General features: G+C 34.8%; 1 protein-coding gene across 1 annotated transcript in view; it reads left to right on the plus strand.

The window, feature by feature from the left end:
- The window catches only part of HECTD2 (HECT domain E3 ubiquitin protein ligase 2), a 41,536-nt gene extending 24,224 nt beyond the window's left edge, over nucleotides 1-17,312 (plus strand). Inside the window, exons 11-21 of the mRNA XM_075154691.1 lie at nucleotides 130-226; nucleotides 1,138-1,245; nucleotides 3,116-3,248; nucleotides 6,927-7,015; nucleotides 8,142-8,300; nucleotides 8,763-8,837; nucleotides 9,833-9,920; nucleotides 10,178-10,284; nucleotides 11,452-11,567; nucleotides 12,196-12,339; nucleotides 14,731-17,312. Coding sequence (XP_075010792.1) covers nucleotides 130-226; nucleotides 1,138-1,245; nucleotides 3,116-3,248; nucleotides 6,927-7,015; nucleotides 8,142-8,300; nucleotides 8,763-8,837; nucleotides 9,833-9,920; nucleotides 10,178-10,284; nucleotides 11,452-11,567; nucleotides 12,196-12,339; nucleotides 14,731-14,851 — 1,237 coding nt within the window. The 3' untranslated portion in view covers nucleotides 14,852-17,312. The remainder of the gene's footprint in view (nucleotides 1-129; nucleotides 227-1,137; nucleotides 1,246-3,115; nucleotides 3,249-6,926; nucleotides 7,016-8,141; nucleotides 8,301-8,762; nucleotides 8,838-9,832; nucleotides 9,921-10,177; nucleotides 10,285-11,451; nucleotides 11,568-12,195; nucleotides 12,340-14,730) is intronic.
- The last annotated feature ends 1,248 nt before the right edge of the window (nucleotides 17,313-18,560 follow it).

The following is an 18,560-nucleotide window of genomic DNA, read 5'->3' on the forward strand; positions in this document are numbered from 1 at the left end:
ATTACTATCAGTGAAGGGTAGGTAGTTACTGAATGATAATGCAAAGATTCACTCCTGTATTCTTAAAAAGAAAATAATATGCTAGATGCTAAAAAGGAAATATTTTATCTTCTTTTCTTTTGTTGTTAGGTTTTCTTTCTGTCAATACCCATTTATTATTTCTATAGCAGCAAAAAAAGTTATTATTCAAAGGGACTCAGAACAACAGATGATAAGTATTGCACGGGTAAGTCATTTAGTGATAAATGTTTGTGTCTCATCCATTGGTATTTTGTAAGTTTTTGTTAGATTGATATTACATACAGCCTTTAATCACAACTTCTAGTATTTCAGACTACCCTGAAAAAGAACTTGAGCCATTTTACTATTACTAGTCTACAAATGTCCATGCTGGATTCTCTCAATTTATTTTTTATTTTAATGTGCTTAGTTTCAGGATGCTTATAAATACCAGTGTTGTGGAGAAAGAGTTACAGTAATTTCTTCTTTTTTTTTTTTTTCTTTTTTGAGAAACCAGCATAATGTGCTAGCATGTTAAATTAACAAGATAATTAAGGAAGAAAAATTCCATGAGAATTTTGGACTGTTTCCTATTTTATTCTGTGAAGATACGTTGTCATGGAAGACCAAGATGCAACTGTATGTTTACAAGTCACAGAAGAGGTACTGCTTCTGGGCGGCCTCTTTTGTTTTGAAAGAGGCGTTGTCTGCCTCCTTCCATGGTAATTTTCTTCAGGTGCTAGGTGACACTGGTTTCCTTGGTGCTCAAAGTGGCAGCACCACCACCTATCCATTCCTGTCTTGCTGGATGTGTCTTGTGACTAGCTAACTAAAGCACAAGCCAGTCTCCAGAATCTTATGGGTATGTTTTTAACTATTTGGGGAGTTTAAAAGGATGCTGCACAATTGCTGCATTCTTGTTAAACTTCCTGATAAGTTAGTTCGAATATGGTGTAAATGCTATCAGCAGTAGAAAAGAAATTGCTCTCCATCTCTTAGAAGATATTGAAGCAGCTATCATATTAGAGTAATGTCTTTAATGCAAGATAATAAGGACTTTTTACATTTAAGAAGTGTGGCACTTTGTTTTTTAAATGAAGATGTTGCATGTATGATGTTTCTCTTTCATTTAAACAGCAAAGCCTTGTGGATAAAGTCTCTCGCAGACAGAAACCTGACATGAATATGTTGTTCCTAAATGTGAAAGTGAGGAGGACACACCTTGTTAGTGATTCACTTGATGAGGTAAACAAAAATGTAATTAAATGGTGTGTGCTGCAGAACAGCTTTTGCACTTAGATTTCAGTTTGATAAGTCATATTTAAATCTTTCTGTGCTAAGAGATAGGGAATATAATACTAAATAAAAAGAACTGAATTACTATGTCACAATAGCAGTGCTGCAGAATAGATTAGACATTCTGAACTTTACTTTCTGTCCTCATACTCCTCCATAGCTAAGCCCATAATGAACATACATGCTTGCATGCCATGCACTATGTACATGTGTTTGCAATTTTGTTTTAAGAATACAGTGCATATGTAGAACTTGGTTCCATGATAGGAGCACGAATAGTAAGTGACACTCACTTACTAATCACTAATGAGTTTGTTCTGTTCTACTTCTTGGAATATTTTTATTCTTTTTCTTCACTAACTTCTGTATCCTATAGCAATTATTTTAGGCTTTCTTTTCTTCTTATCTTGATTTTAACTGATTTCTCATATTCTTGAATATAATTTTTCGTTATTTAGAAATGAAACAGATGTGTCCATTAAAGTAGGCAATTCTTCAGTATCCACTGAACTTTGCTAATTAACATTATTTAATGAACTATAGTTCCCTACTCTTTCTCAACACTAAAAACAGCCTGATGGTATTGAATAATTACTATCATTGAATAATAAGTCCAAGTGGTAAAAACAAAGCAAGACCAAAGAAGTTCTGATTGCTTATGTTCGGAAAACATTAAGTTTAAACTTTTTTCCCTAGATTAAAGCCTATTTTGGCCTTCTCTTCTAAGATAGAAGGAATATGAGTGGTAATACTGCTTTCTCTCAGGCATTGTAGAGTTTTTTTACCACACTGAAATAACCAAAAGCAACTTCAAGAGTTCTGATAGCCAAAATATTCTCCTATTTATTTCTGATATTTTCTTCTGCCCATCTCGGGGATGAGTAAGGATGTATTATGTTATCCATATTCTCAAAAGTGTGGGGAATGGAAGATGAGGGAAAGTTGTCTTATCTGTGTTTCAAATCTAAAAAAAAAATTTGCAAAGGAAAATCACTTCAGCTAATAGTTTGTGTCAAATAATAAAAATACCTGTAGTTATAAAATTTGTGCAACAGGAATTTACTTGAGCAGCTAACAATATAGAAATTATTTTAGCACATGCATCTTCCTGACTGGTTTAAACACTTTCTGTGGAGCTGACCAGTAATTAATGATTTAAAGAAAAATTGGATAGGGACTTGATCTGAAAGATCACTGCTCATTGTGAAAGGCTTCTAATAAGTAATGTAATTCTTTGCAGGTCTTTTGCATACCTAGATGAAATGCTGTCTCGTGGGACAAAGGAATGAAAAAAGCCTGTAACCATTGTCTAAAAAAATTTTAGAAAATAGCTGATACTTGCTGGCAGGTATCTTATGCTGAACAGAACGATGTCCAAATGTTGACAATTTTAGCTACCTCCATATTTCTAAATATCTCCAAAGGATGTCTAAATTTTTTTTTAATCTATTCTTTCTTCCTGGCAGAATGTCTTCTGTGTAGGTAAAAGATTTTATAGGTCCAAAGTGTTCCAGACAGACTCAATTCATTGTATCTAGTAGCTTATTAAAAGTCCGTTTGCATACCACCTAACTTCTTTTCAAGCCTAGAGGGTGGCACCATGTGCAAGGTAGTTGATGATGTCAAGTAGTCATGATTGTCTTGCTTCTGCAATTCAATCATTGTTTTATTATAGTTTTGAGCTATTATTAGGAGATGGTGCAAATTACTAGTTTCAACAAAGAAAGAGCGGTAAAGATAAAGATGCATTCTTTATTGCCAGAGGTACTGATAATATATTAAATCTCCTTTTTCTTCTTTCCTACCTATTTTGCAATAGCTAGCAAGGAAGAGGGCAGATCTGAAAAAGAAGTTGAAAGTCACATTTGTAGGGGAAGCTGGTCTTGATATGGGTGGCCTGACAAAAGAATGGTTTCTTCTTCTGATTCGCCAGATTTTTCACCCAGATTATGGTGAGTCCTCATAAATGTTCTTAAGTACAACGTGAAAATTTGTTCATTTTAAATTATTAAAACGGTGATGGATAAGAATTCTTCATTAATCCAGTATTAGGCAGACGAGTTACTAATTGATGTAAAAACAAAAGCAGGCAAGTTAGAATTGTATATAGATGAGAAGAAGTTTTGGCATAGAGGAAGGTGGAAGAGAGTGGGAAGTACCTGAAGAGCTTTGAGGATCTTGGCTTTTGACAAGGAGGTTCAAGCATTGCTGAAAAACAGAGATTTTGCGTCAGTGGTATGGCAAAATTAGAGGGTGAAACCTCTGATCAATGGAAAGGTTTAGAATTAAAATTAGGATTCAGCTTTTTAAGACTTTAGTCATGCTAAATCTTGTTTCAGAAACCGGAGGCTCAGTGTTTATGGTTTGTTAGTATCCCTAGGCTAGTGAGCATATTGGATATGAAGCAGGGGGATTCAAGACTAGCAGTAGATATTCCTTGAAGTTCTTCCTCTGATATATCTGTGGTGTTCCATCTCTATCCAGAGACAGGATCTTCATTTACCTCTGGGCAGATGGGAGAAGGCCATCAACTATTTTATGGAGTAGGACAAGGATAATTTAAATCTGTTATAACTCAAATGGAATCGGGCCTTTGAAAGGGTTGTTTCCATTTGTCTTCTGAGTAGAAAACTCTCAGGAGTGTTAGTGAATTGCTAGACCTACTAACAAGCTAAGAAGAATAAGCAAAAGCTATGCGAGCCATTGAAACACTGACACTTGTCAGCCCTTGGAAATTTTGTAGAATTCACAGAAGTATATGTGTGAATTTGTATATTTGGATTTAAGAATAAGTTTCTTCCATTTAGCTTAATATGTTGTTTGGTTTGGAATACGATAGTCCCCTTCCAAAATAGGAAGAAATGTGTAACAGCCTCTGAAGTAGATGGTTTAGCAAATATTCAAGTGGAGATAAGGCCACATGTATTTGTTTGTCACCTGCCATCCTTGCCTCTTTCTTCTCATGCTGCATTTTCTGTTTTTACACTGCCCTCAGCTGTCTTCATTTTGCTAGTTTAGGGAGTTTTCCTGGTTTTCCTAAGTAGCTCCAGTTGGATGCTGTTACTGTGCTCAATTCTGGCAAACTGCTGACTCTGGCCTCCTGTGTATCAATGGTTTCCATTTGCACTGATGGTTGCACTGATAGCATCTGCAAATTCTAGCACTATTTCTGCAATTAGTATAGGTAGAGGTTAGTTCTCACTTGAATCTTTTTCATCATATATTCTGTTTGGGGTATCTGTGTGGCCAGTATTCTTAAAGTGGTCTGAGATGCTTTCAGGAGAGAAAGGTACTTCAGGCAGGTGCAGAGACAATATAGGCAGGTGTGAGACTGAATGAAATGGCCTGCCTCTGCTGTTACCAGGACCTGTGAACCCATAATGATATTTGCAGGTCCAAGGGGAAAAAAAGGAAGATTTTTTTGAGTAAATAGGAGATTGGAAGACATGAATGACCATTCATAAACCAGCAGTTCAATCTACTTGTTTTATATTGCTGTAGATGGATCTGGGTGGGTTTTTTCCCCCACTCTAGTATTTCTCAAATGAGTTAGCTTTTCTCAGCTATGCATGGATACATTACTGATGTTATAACGGGTTAAAGTGTTCCCAGGCTGACTCTTAAATTAGAAATATTGATTTCCAGGGACTTCAGCATAACACAATAGTCATTGATAGAATGCAAGAGCTTGTCTGTCTTTGCCTGAAGTGTTCATGTCCCTTAAATGCATTGTCCTGTGTTGTTTATAGGACTCCTTCTAAAGGTCCAGAGTTTTAAGTCATAAATATGTCCTCAAATCTGCTCAGAGCATTATTTGCCCATAGCCCCTTTCTAGTAAAAAGGGATTTGTGTGGAGAGATGACATTTGGTGACAACAACCTTAATAGGAAACAATTTATCCTGGAGAAAGTGTTCTGTAAGTTTGACAGTTCTGTTAGTAAAAATGTGTTGTCAGCAGAGCTTGGTAACTGATGAGTTTGGAAACATTTGAGAGTAATTTTTTTCACCAGCTCTGGCAGGCTTCCTCGCTTTAAACTGTAAATTCTTTCATTGATACGACTATCAGCCAAGTGTGGGAGGAGTTCAGAAGTGTTTTCGTCCCTTGGAAAGGGACTGTATACTCTGCTGTCTTTAATGTTTAAGTTGCGAATAATGGATGTCAGAAGCTTGGGAGGAAAAACATAGGAAAACATCACAGTTATTACCCATTCCAGGTTAGCTGATCCTGCAGATTTAACCTCTGAAATTAAAGAACTCAGAATTAACTCAGTTGTATGCCCTCCTATGTGCATTACGATGCTTTCTTCATCTCGGTGCGGACAATTAATAAATGGGATTTGAGACCTATTTTGTTCCAGCATCTTTCAGTATGTGAACCTTGCTCTGCCTTACGTGCAACTGTTCTGTTGCTTCTGGTAAAGGCACTGTCTAAACCTTTTGTGACGAGCACCTTTTTGTGTGCTAAAGTTCAAAAGATAAAGTTAGATTGTTCAGGACAGTAGCGGGGGGGAAATATGAAGGCAGAGTTTTACCTATACTTTTTCGTAAGAACTAGATGTCCCTGAGACATCAATTGGGTTTTTATTCTTTTTTTTAATCCAAAGGAGTTTGATTTTTCATTTAAATCTTATTTTTCTCCAACTTCATCTTCAAACACAAATGCGGTGAGCTACTGCATACAAGATGTCCTTAGAACTATTCAGTGCTTTGGTTTGTACGCTGACTATGGAAACAATATTAAACTGTCAGCCCATTCAATCCCAACAAATTAAAACCAGTCATCACGTTTTATCCAATTTACTTCTGCACTGTGGAAGTTAATTTCACTGTTAGTGCACACTTAACTATAGTGTAAGTGTCTTCCTTCTTTGAGTAATACTTCCTAGGCATCTTAAAGCTGTTATGTGGTTTCGTTACGTAGGTTTTTACTTTCTATTACTCTTTAAAACAGAATGATCCGTATCTGATCCAAATAGCAGTCAAACTAGACTATAGTCATGATTTCAGTAGGATCTAGCTTGTCATTTAGACCAGTGGGTAGCTTTTTTAGGATATTTGTGGTTTGCGAGTTTTTTAATTTCTCTGATATATTTTTTTGATACCCCTTTGCTGCTAGTGTGCATATAAGATAAACCTTTTACAGCTTTCTATTCTAAGAAGCTAAAGCTTATGGTATTTGTATCATGGGATTCATGCCAGCATTTTTAAAGATTGTCATCTGCTATTGACCCAGGAAGGGAGGAAGAAATGGCTTTATGTTGGAGCAAGAAAATTTTTGGTTAGACAATTAACTTTTCTGGCTGTAGAGATGATGAAGAACAGTAAAGAAACAGATTGTGCAGAGACGGTGCAGGATATCCACAACTGGAGGCACTGAAGAATGTGTTGCAACAGCACCAAACAGGGCTGGTGGGCTTGGGCCTGCTTTAGGCTTGGCGCTGCCCGTGGTGGTCGTTGCTCAAGCACCTGCAAGCTCCTGCTGTGGGTGGGAAGACGGGGCTGGGAACAAGCGTGGAGATACGGGCACTCCTAGGAGCACTTTTAAGGGTGCATATGTGAGAAAGATGAGGTTTTGTACGACTTTTTATTGAAGCTCAGGCTTTGTAAAGGCCACCGTTCCTGTTCTGCAGGCATGTTCACCTACCACAAGGACTCGCACTGCCATTGGTTCAGCAGTTTTAAGTGCGATAACTATTCTGAATTCCGATTGGTTGGAGCTGTATCCTTTTATGTCCACTAGACGGTGCTAAACAAACAGCTAAACTCCATTCAGTGAGTTGGTATGGGGATGAAATAAGGCATTGATTAAAGCTCATTCAGATGTTGTATATACAAGTGTGTTCCATGTTAAATGTATAAAAAGAATGTCATTCAAGCAAGTAAACTAAAAATAGGGAGAAAATGGTGGTATGTTTTACCACCATGTTTTACCATTTTATAGTCAGAAAATACTAGAATTAAGATTAAACATGCAACTTTTTTGTGTGTAAGTTGTAATTTTTTTATGTACTTATACCTCTTGAGTTTCATTCAGTAAACAAATGAGCCTGTATGCATTAATATTTTAAGTCCCCGTTGATCAGTATGTGGGGGTTTTTTTGTTGTTTGGTTTGTTTTGGTTTTTTTTTTTACTGAATGGAAGCCACATACTATTTTTAGCATAAGTTTATTTCCTAGGTTTTCTGTTGTGCTCATTTATGAAGTCTTCAGACAAATTATTAATGATAATATACGCTTATAACTCCACTAAGATGAGATGATGATGTCCCCATTTTACCGATTGCAGTTGGACCAGATGATCGTTGTAGGTCTCTTCCAACTGAATTATTCTGTTCTAGTGAGAAGCTGAATCGTGAACTAGATTCTCCTGATTTTTAGTATAATTTCAAATTTATTTCACGAGATACACTTAAATGTGCTAGCTGATGAGCTGTAGTGCCAGTGCAGGTTTGTCTTCATGCTTTTAGATTTATTTGAAAGAAAAATTGCTGTAATTGAGCAATCTCTAGGATTTTTGGATTAAAAATATATATCTACAGTTCTCTTTAAAAGCTTTTTTCATAACAATTTATTCTAGAAATGCTTGTATAGAATATTATGATGAAGATTCTCAAGTGTTCTGTCAATGTGCATCATTTGACCATTTTAACTACTACTTAATTGTTATACAAAACTGCATTTAAAATTGTCAGTCCAAAAAAATTAAATAATTTCCATTCCTTCTGTTTGTTTAGCATGTATTAGAGTGTGCTGAGTAAAATCTTAAAATATTTTTTTCAAGTTACTTAAAATATTAACTATAATAAGGATGTGTGGAGTTTACCCTTAACGTTTGACATGTATAGCTTATGGGACTTGCTGTATATAATAGCATCACCTTGGATATTCGTTTTCCACCTTGCTGTTACAAGAAATTATTGAGTCCTCCCATTGTTCCCTGCGATCATAACACATTTGTAGGCATCTGTGATGTCACATTAGATGACCTGTTTCAGATTATGCCTGTAAGTATTACATTTTTTAAGAGGCTAAATTATGGATTTAAAACCTGTTTTATTTATATTTAATGCTTGAATTATAAACTGTACGAAAACAGCCTTTTTTTCCGCACAGGCTGATAAAGTGTCCTTTTCTTCTGTTGAAAACAGAAATTCTCCATGTTTTCTAGCATAGCAGATTTTCTGTTGATCTACTTGAAGTTAGAATACCAAAATCTGATATGAGCATTCTAGACACATTTTCCGTAGTAAAAAGAAAAATGTAACAGTTTATACTGAAATAAAAATAAATAAATATGTATACACACACATATTAATTAAGCAGTGAGGTTTTTCTTTGTGTACGCATTTTAAATATACAGCTTTTTCCAAGATACTTTCTGTATAAAGTAATGATTCTGACACATCCTTGCAAAGTACATCACTTAGTTTTGTAGATTTACTGAAGAGTTTTTACTCATATTGTAGGAACTGGCCCATGGATTAAGTGAACTTCTATCCTATGAAGGCAATGTCGAAGAGGATTTTTATTCAACCTTTCAGGTCATTAAATACACAATTATAAGTGATTCTCAAACTTGTTCAGTAATTTTTACCAATGTTTCTGCAATGGAGTGGCCTGCTACTGTATGATTCCTGATTGTTTGGAATATAACTGCATGGGCATTAAAGCTTGCTTCAAGAACCAGTCTAGTCTTGGGGCCTCGGGGCATACAGAGGTTATGCTCCGTTTAAGCTGTTGTACCCCTGGCAGTGTAGGTGGATCTGAGTACTGACTGCCAGGGTCGCAGGGCCAGCTGCTGGTGCATTTCCAGCTCTCTGCTTGCTCTGACACCATCACCTTGCAGTCGATGACCTGGTTTATGGAATCCATCTGGCTGCAAAACAATCCCTTTTCTGTCTAACCCAGATGGTAGTCAAAGCTTACTCTGGTTATTTTATACGCTTTGTCCAGGAAATCTCAAAAAATGATATTTTTGCCTAACCTGTATATCTAACTGCTACTTCAATCAAGAAAGCCTTTTTCATTCATTCATTCATTGTTTTAGAACATATACTAGTTAGTAAAATTTCATGCCAGTTTATGGATGTATTGGACTACTACTGACCTTTTTTTCCCTCAGCTGTGAATGACATTATTGTCAGACCATATGAGAATTTTTGTAAAGCAGGTACTTTTGAGTTCCTAGGTGAGCTACAATGGAACAAATACCTTCTTAATTGTATCTGATGCTCCTAAATTGTTCTTTTTTTATGAGAAAAACTGTGGCTCCAGAGCCTGCAGGTCAGTTTGATATGCCACAGTGTAACAGGGTCAATTTTTCTACTTTGAATACCAATTTCTTGAGCAATTTGTTGAAAATGGTAATATTTGGCTTTTAAAATGTTAAATGTTAAAATGTTAAAACCCTCAGAATTACAGCATGTGCTAAAGAGAGAGACAGGGGAAATACATAAAATAATAAATACAAGCTTTGTAATTTGTGAATATATGAATGTATTTTCCAGTACTGACCTTGACTCCTCTTTTTCTCCAGGTTTTTCAGGAAGAATTTGGTGTTATAAAATCTTACAACTTAAAGCCAAATGGAGATAAAATTCCAGTCACAAATCAGAATAGGAAAGGTACTTCAATACATACTAACTACACATATTTGGCAGATTTAAGTTTGTCCTTTTTTTTTCCTTCTTATAAGCCCAGGTTTTCTTTAACTAAGTGTGAAAATGAAATTACAGTAGTCCTTTCTGGTATGCCTACCAATTTAATAGTATCTAAAATGAAACGCATTCATTTTTCTTAATTCAGTACAATGTGAGAGAGCACAACAAATGATTATTTAAAATTATTATGATGCAACAAAATAAAATTATTTTCTTTTTAGAATATGTGCAGCTCTATGTTGATTTTCTTCTCAACAAATCAATCTACAAACAATTTGCAGCTTTCTATTATGGATTTCATAGTGTCTGTGCTTCATATGCATTACTGGTAAGACTAAAATGAAACATAACTCTTCTGGTTCAAATATGTGACAATGACTTATATAAATTAAACAAATTATGCTGGATGATTAATCTTGATTAATCAATGTAGTTCATTAATCCAACATAAGCAGAAGAAATTAAGCAGGTAATCAACTGTTGTCTGTAGCGTTCCATTGAAAACAGATAAATAAAGCTCCACAAGTTAGGTTTATCAATATGCATTCACAGACACTTCACGGGCTCTAGCGTGAATGTTTACAAGGATTCTCTGTATTGCCTACAGTTATGAGCAGCAGAGCAACTATGTCTGTGTGCTCTTGAGTGACTCCTCTGAAAACACCTATTACTTTTTGCAGGAAGAACACTCAGTGAGGTTGAGATTAAACATTCTTCCATATTCAGTCCTGTTTGGAATGCCTTTTATAATTACACCATCCCTTGTGCAGTAAGAAGAGAAAGAAGAGGCAATTACAATTTGCATGAGATTTTCTTTATTCCTGTGAAATTAGCCAAGTATGACACACTTGCAGTGAAGTGAGATGTGACTTAACTGCGGAGAAGGTTCCGGAAGGAGAATGAAAATCATACTGTCATACAATTTAAAGAGTTGTAGTAAATGAATAAGTAGGTTCTGCAGGTGTAAGTTTAGCAGTTGTTAAACATGGTTTATTGTTATGTGTATTTGCATTGCACAGCAGTGTGTACAACTAAGAGTCAAGTTCTGTCAGCCACTGCTAGTCATCAACCTACATCGGGACTTTTCAGTGTAAATGAAATGGAATTTGAAACCAAAATTGAGATCAAGACCCTCCCTCTGAATTCCATGCATACAAACTTAATTTTCTTCCTGACCCATTTGTAATCTAATCAGATGACAAGCAAGTTAGTGTAATAAACATAAGAATGAAAAAGAAGTGAGGAATAGAAGAAATACGCTAAAATATGATGTTATCCAGTAATTTGCTTTTTACTATATACAGTAGTAAGAGATTCTTCAAAGTACTGAAGAATTTGTTTTTCTGTAAAACAGTATGTATGTAAGTTATAGATTTATACTGAATGATATTCTGTTAATTTCTCTATAATGCCAAAAGAAAAATTTAATCTGAATCTAGTAGCATCATTTCTCATCTTTAAAAAAATTAAATATTTTATCCTTAATTTCTGGCAGCTACTTCGTCCAGAAGAGGTTGAAATTCTTGTCTGTGGCAGTCCTGAACTGGATATGTCCGCTTTACAGCGAAGTACCCAATACGAGGGATACCAAAAAACTGATCTTACTATACGGTAGGCTTAATTTTTTTCATTCTGATTACTGAGTTTAAAAACATCATAGAATGGTAGACTGTTGGGAGTAATCTCTTCAAGGATAATCTGAGAATGAGTGAAGTTTTAAAAACCTATTTTCAAATAAGACAAAGACACTATTAAATTATCTATAAGTAGGAAGAGTTAGATCCTTAATGGCATAACGTGTTGCTGAATACCTTTAAAAGGTTATGATCACATTGAAATGGAGATAATTTTTAAAAGTAGCTTCAAATCCTGCATAGTGAAATCTAAGTCTTTATTTTTATTACCCAGTCTTCTAAAAATGCTTTTTCTCTTCCAATTCTATTTGATACTAAGGTCATTTATATTAGTGATTAGAAGGCATTTGTATTTTTATAGAAAAGTGGGTTTGGGCATCATTTGAAAGACATCATTCCAAAATTCATAAAACATTGTACTTGCCCTTAGGAATTTCTTTAACCTCGCATATTAGGATACTACTGATGTCCTATATATTACATTAATTAAATTCTCAGTAAGTGACAGTCATCAGGTAGTACTTGCGATTGTATTATTATCCTCATACTGTTTTGTCATTATATTGCATCTTATACCATTTTTTCTCCCTCTGCCCTGAACATAGATACTTTTGGGATGTAGTACTTGGATTTTCTCTTGACCTTCAAAAGAAGCTGTTACATTTTGCTACAGGAAGTGATAGAGTACCTGTAGGAGGAATGGCTGATTTGAATTTCAAGATTTCAAAGAGTGAAACATCCACTAATTGGTAAGTAGTTTTCTGGATTTTAAATTTTTTTTTGTTAAATTATTTCCCGAGAGCCCTTATCACTCTTGAGTGTCTTTTTTAAGAACAAACTAATGTATAAGGAAGAAACTGCGTGGACTCCTTTTAGTTTGACTTCAAAATGTTGTAATTTATTGATTGCATAAATTTTGCAGGTGACCATCTAATACAAAAGTGATTCTCTAGTCAATGTTTACATTTGAGGCCAAGAATTCTTTATTTATGGAGATTCCTTACATGTTTTCAATTCAAATACATTATTTGTTTAATTGTTCCTAATGTGAAGCTGAGCTAATGAAAATATATGTGAATCGCCATGATTTTTTTCCTAAATTCGTTGAGTCTGTTTGTCATTATGTATAGCAGCCCCTGCAGTTGCAGAAAATGCTTGCATTCTTTCTTGATGGTCTAAATAAGAATTTTAATGTGTATGGCTGAGAAGATGTAGCATTCCTTAAGGGTCTCTGGTGACTAAGTGTATGGCTGATACAGAGGTTGCTCAGAAGAAATAGGAACAAAGCAGCCTTGTAATTTCATTGTGAAGGTTAAATTGTTCATGCCAAGTTCTTATGTTTCTGGTAGTGTTTTATTTTGTACTGAATTGACTTGAGAAATTCCACATACTTTCCAGCTAGTATTTTCCTTCTCAAGATTGGAGAAAGTCAGTTTAAATAATTTGGAAAGCTGTATAGAAAAGCTTACTGCTCTGAAGTTCACTGCTAAGCAGTAATTGCTGCTAAGCAGTAATTACTGGCTTTACCTAGATTTCTCAAACGTTTAGGGTAATCAAAATACTTAAATGGAACTATATTTTTAAAGTCAAAATTTTGTTAGGTTTTCTGTGGAGAGCTGAATTAAATGCATAAACAAAATAAATCTTGCTTTTGTTTTTAAATTTGGTTTATCTCATTACTGTGGTATTTCTAATGCTTTATTCAATGAGCTAATAACTGGTTCCAGTAACATGTTAAAAGAACATAAGGATCTGATGAAAAATGAAGAAAAATCAGTCAATGTTGAATCTCTGTTTAAGTTCATTCTCCTGTAAATTGTTCTTTTTCTTCAAAATGGGAAAATGTGTTTTGAAATAGTGATCTGTGTTTTGCAAGATAATTTTTGCAGTCAGACTGCCTGCACAGGGACGAACATAGACATGTTGGCATTGCATTGCTCACACAATAGGATCAAAGAATATAATAGCAATAAAAATTGCCAAATTCCAAATTCTGAAGCACATGACTCCAGTCTGATTAACAGATCTTTGCTTGCTTGTTTAAAGAGCAGGGAGGGGGAAGTAGCTTGGGTTTCTAGATCTGGGGGGATTCCATCCCCTTTCAAGAACATTTGCTAATGACCAAAGGCCAAGCTGCTGCCATTCAGAAGACTAAGGGCTCCAATGAAAACAGAACTAGAGAGCTTTTGAGTCATATACTAAAATTTAACTTTTAAATGTCCAAGTTTTAGAATTTTTTCAGTGTGTTGGGTTAATTCCAAATATCAAGTTGAGCTCGTTGTCTTTCTCCTCTCTCCCCTCAACTAATCAGTTGTAGGACAAGTCTATATTCTCAGTGCTGTCCTACATGTCACTTGAGAATATAAAGGGCAAGAAGATCCCGTAGCTTCTTATTGCCTGTGGCTATGAGGATGTTAGTGGCATCTCATACTGATGGCAAAACAAATGCTTCTGCTATGGAGAACAGTTCTCATTGAACTAATCTGTTCTAGTGAGGAGCAGAGTTCCCAGTGTTTCAGTAAGGCGATCCTAAGAAGTATCTGCTATATATATTCAAACTCAGCTCTCAGAAGAAACTCACAACTGAAAGTATTGGTATGGCTAAGACCAAAATTTGTGAACTGTTGTTTTTCCAGGGCTTCAGTCAGTTCCTCAGTGCTCTGTACTGAGGCATATGTCTGTAAGGATGTATTTTACCAGGCTGAACTTCGAGTTCTGTATCCTTACAGTAACTGTGGCTCATCTAGGTGTCTCTATACCTACTGCAGGACTCACCTTCCTTCTTCATGTTGTGGATTCTGTTTATACCCAGATTTTCTATTTAGAGAAAAACTGATTTTGAAATCATGTGGTACCTGGAGTTTCCAAAACCTGGAAGGAGATGTTTCCAACTTAACAAAAAAAAGAAAGGCGGGGAGGGAGCTGAAGGCAAACAAATTCACCTGAGGTGCATATGACCAACAGTGGTGTTATATGTGTTCAACACAACTTGAACCAACAACATTAGGATAAATGTTCCTTTTACAGGGTTTCTTATTTAAGTAATGTTTAACTGAAAATGTGTATGCACTTCACAGTGTTCTGCTTCTATTGTATTATTATTAAATGTGGTTTGTTGGGGTTTTTTTTAATTATTTTAGGTTACCTGTGGCCCATACCTGCTTCAACCAGCTTTGTCTCCCTCCTTACAAGAACAAGAAGGAACTGAAGCAAAAATTGATCATTGGAATTTCAAATGCAGAGGGTTTTGGTCTAGAATAAAATGAAATACTTCAAGAACAGCATTTTTATGTAGCATTCACTCTCTTCTAATTGTGCCTTTAAGCTTTTTGTTGTTATGTCTCTTGATACTGTGCCAGTCTTACCCAAATTAGATTTTTTTTTTTTAAATTAAATATGAAGTGTATGTTTTTTCCTGAATGGCAATACATTTACTGCTTGCTTTGTCACAGAAAGTAGCTTTCTTCGTACAAAAAGCTAGTCTATTTGATAAACGAAACCCAACTAAGATAATTTCTAAGTTATAGTTTGTTTCTGTTTTTTCCTAATAGCACTTTATCGTTAATCATAATTCCTTTCCATCGCAGGTATCCCACTGGGAGATAATATACAGAATATTTCTTTATTAGCTAATCCCAGTGGTAGAATGTTTTCAATTAACGTGAATAATAGAAAAAAATATAACATACAGCATGTAGCCATATTTTCACAAAGGCAAATAGGAATTTTAGTCTTTATAAAATGTATGCAGTTTTAATATTCTGGTTTTCCTTCTCAATGAAACAGGCTGTCTAAGAAGCATGTAAATAACTGCCTGTGAACAAATAGGATTTTGATAGTGCCATTTACTGCTAAAAATTTATTTTTTATGAATAAGAGGTTTTAGATGTTCTATATTCAGCTTTTACACTTGACTGTACAAGAGTGTTAAAAGGTACTTTTTTCAGCTTGAAGGGGATTCAAGTTGAAACTACAGGTATTAAGCAACTTGTATGTTCATTCTTTGACAGCAAACTAACCAGATCTACTGTAGCATTATAGTAAACAAAACTAGATATTTAAAATAAATTCCACATATGGTGAAATATTTCAGGAAAAGAATTAAATCCACAACACATGGAAAACTGCTATCATTTTTTTCAGCAACTTTGTTGAAAGTTTTAAGTAAACTGTGATAAAAGTGAATACAATAACATTTCAGAATAATGTTGAAGCTTTGATTAACTTGAAGGCCAGCATTTAAAGACAATGTTTTGTGGTTTTCACTGCACAAACGACATGGAAAGAATTCTTGGTATGCCTGCTCTGAGTTAGTAAATTAGGAGCTGGGAAAGAAACTGGTTCTAAAATGCAGATGTAATTATAAGTCTAGGTTTTATTCATTAAATGGAAAGAATTTATCAGCATGCAATATAGTATTTTCTTAATATGAATAGATACTGTGTGTTCCATAGATTTTTCTTTCAGCTGAATAAGGCCCAGGTCATTCAAGACACTTTGGCATCTAATTTGTCAGCTTTCCCCATTGACTTCTGCTGGGGCATGGATGCTTAAATACCTTGTAGTGTCTGTACTCAATTACTTATTTGCAATAAGAGTAAAATATTATATTATTCTTGTTTTCCCTCTCTATTATTTACATACAACCAACAGATTTACACATGATGAACAAATTAATCTGCCTCATCTGTAGTTTCAAAGCTGTTGTGGATTTTCTTCAATAGCTAAGTGTAAATTTTATTTTACTCTGTTTCCTAGAGAAGGTATGGTGATTTTACTGTTTTGTTAAAGCAGAGATACCTAGTAGGAGATTTTAAAATATTTGGCACTGTATTCATTTTGCTCTTCTTGAAACCAGTAATAAAATTTCCATTGACTTCCTAGCCTGGAACAAAACTAGGTTAGCGCGTAGAGTGTTAAAAGCAGTACTTCAAACTTGTGCATTTTAATTGTTTCTCCCAAATGGAGATTTTTTTAAAATAAATTTTAGTTTACAGGATTTCAGATGTTAAGAAATAAATGAAACTTTCACCATTGCGCTGAATGAACTAGATAGCTTCAAGCAATGTTAAATTTCTAACTGTTGAATGTGGATGTAGGTAAAAAATCTGGGAACAAACACCTCCCCCCTTTCCCCTCTCTGTAGAATTGGATTCATGGAAGGTTGGCTTATGAATAAATAGCTATACAGTTTATCTGAAAACATGGCAAATTAGCCAAAAGTATTTTTTTATGGCCTAAGTCCACTTTTAATAACTATTTATCTATTATTGTTAAAATAAAAGCTTTACCTTCTTATTTTCACTGAATTGCACTTTGCCTTGGGTTTAATTTTATTTATTGAAGCTTTTTTGATTTACTGTGTAATATTACCTCAGAATTCTAAAAAGGCTATTGTATTTGCATCAGTTTTTAAATAAGATTGTCATTCAATGACATTTTATATATTTCCTGATGTTGATAAATTAAGTAGTAAATTTTGTATTTGTTAAATGAAAGCATTGCACTGTATTTATGAAATAAGCCTCTGATCATTTTAAAACTTTTCCTCAATGATGTTTTGTTGTTCTTTTGTCTTGCCCTGTAATCCAGCAAATCTTTTTTTTTTATCTCCATCGTTTTGTACCGTACAAAAGAAATCTGGTTTGTATAAACTTGTTCATTAGTAAGTATCTATTTTTATGTATTAAAATTGTGCCGTCATTAAATCAAATATTTCAATTTCTGGCCTTACTTGTTTAATTTCAGATTTCCAAAATTGGTCATAATGGGTTTTAAAATATGGTCAACCTATCTGCTTTTGTCTTATTTTTCTTTTGAAAAGTTTTCTTTACAGTAACAGTTTTGCTAAAACATTGCATGGCTTACTGAAAAAGAAACTGAGTTTCAACTACCAGACATACACCCAGAAGTATATTCCATATTTATAGCCAAAATTACAGGTGTTCCAGTGCATACCATCTTGTAACAATGCTGTAAAACAGCATGGATCCTCAAATTAATTTTCCTTATTTTTTTTATTTCCTCAGTTGCAAGATTACTTTGAGGTACAAGGAGACAAAGGGGCAAAGACAAGCTGTTGTACGTTCTATCTTTTTCTGACTAATTTTAACATTAAAATTGGGAGGAGCAGGTAACAAGAACATCATGCTTTTTCATGGACACAGGTCCTGATCACAGGACTAATATCTGACCAGATTCAAACTTGCTTCTTGTCTCCTTTGTACCACTCAAGTTACCTACAGATGGCAGCAAAGATGAGGATTGAAACCACTTAATTAGATGTCAGACTTTCCTCTTAACTAACAGTAGATATTGTAAGTACAAATAATGAAGAAAAAAGTTGTATCTTATAAATGTATATCACAAATAATTTCAGATTTGCAAAATCAGCAAATATAAATTGCCTTCTAGCAAATGGATACGGAGGAGGGAGAGGCAGTTGCTTCCGTCTAGCATTGGGTTTTGAAAACGTCTTCTCTTTCCATGAAGAGTTCCCTAATGTGTTATTGGGATCAATGAGAGACTCTGCCAAAGCCTCAAAGAGAGGAGATTGATTGTTACTGGTCTCTGAACAGTCAACAGCCTCAAGACTGATGTTTAGAAAGAGGTTAGAAAACCTAGCTTGCCTTGTCCTGTTCCAACTAGGGATCAGATGGCTGGTGCTGGGGCTTAAAATTGAAATGCAGTATTTCCTTTTGATTTTTTGGCCAAAAGTGGTGAGATTCCTTCTCCGTAGTTGTCGTGGTACTGGTGACTTGCTCCAAAAGCAAATGCTATATCTGTTGTTATTTTTCATAGATATGGTATTTAATATTCTTTCAGAATCCTTTCCTGAAAAAACTGAAATATCTTAAAGGTCCCTCAAAGCCTCTGTTTTCATGTCCTGACTGGCAGACTGTAAGAGCATGTGTTTTTCCTTCTAGAGCACCTAGTTCTCTTCCAAGAAATTGTTTGTTTGTTTGTTTGG

The sequence above is a fragment of the Calonectris borealis genome, chromosome 7, assembly GCF_964195595.1.
Source record: "Calonectris borealis chromosome 7, bCalBor7.hap1.2, whole genome shotgun sequence".
Taxonomy (NCBI): Eukaryota; Metazoa; Chordata; class Aves; order Procellariiformes; family Procellariidae; genus Calonectris; species Calonectris borealis.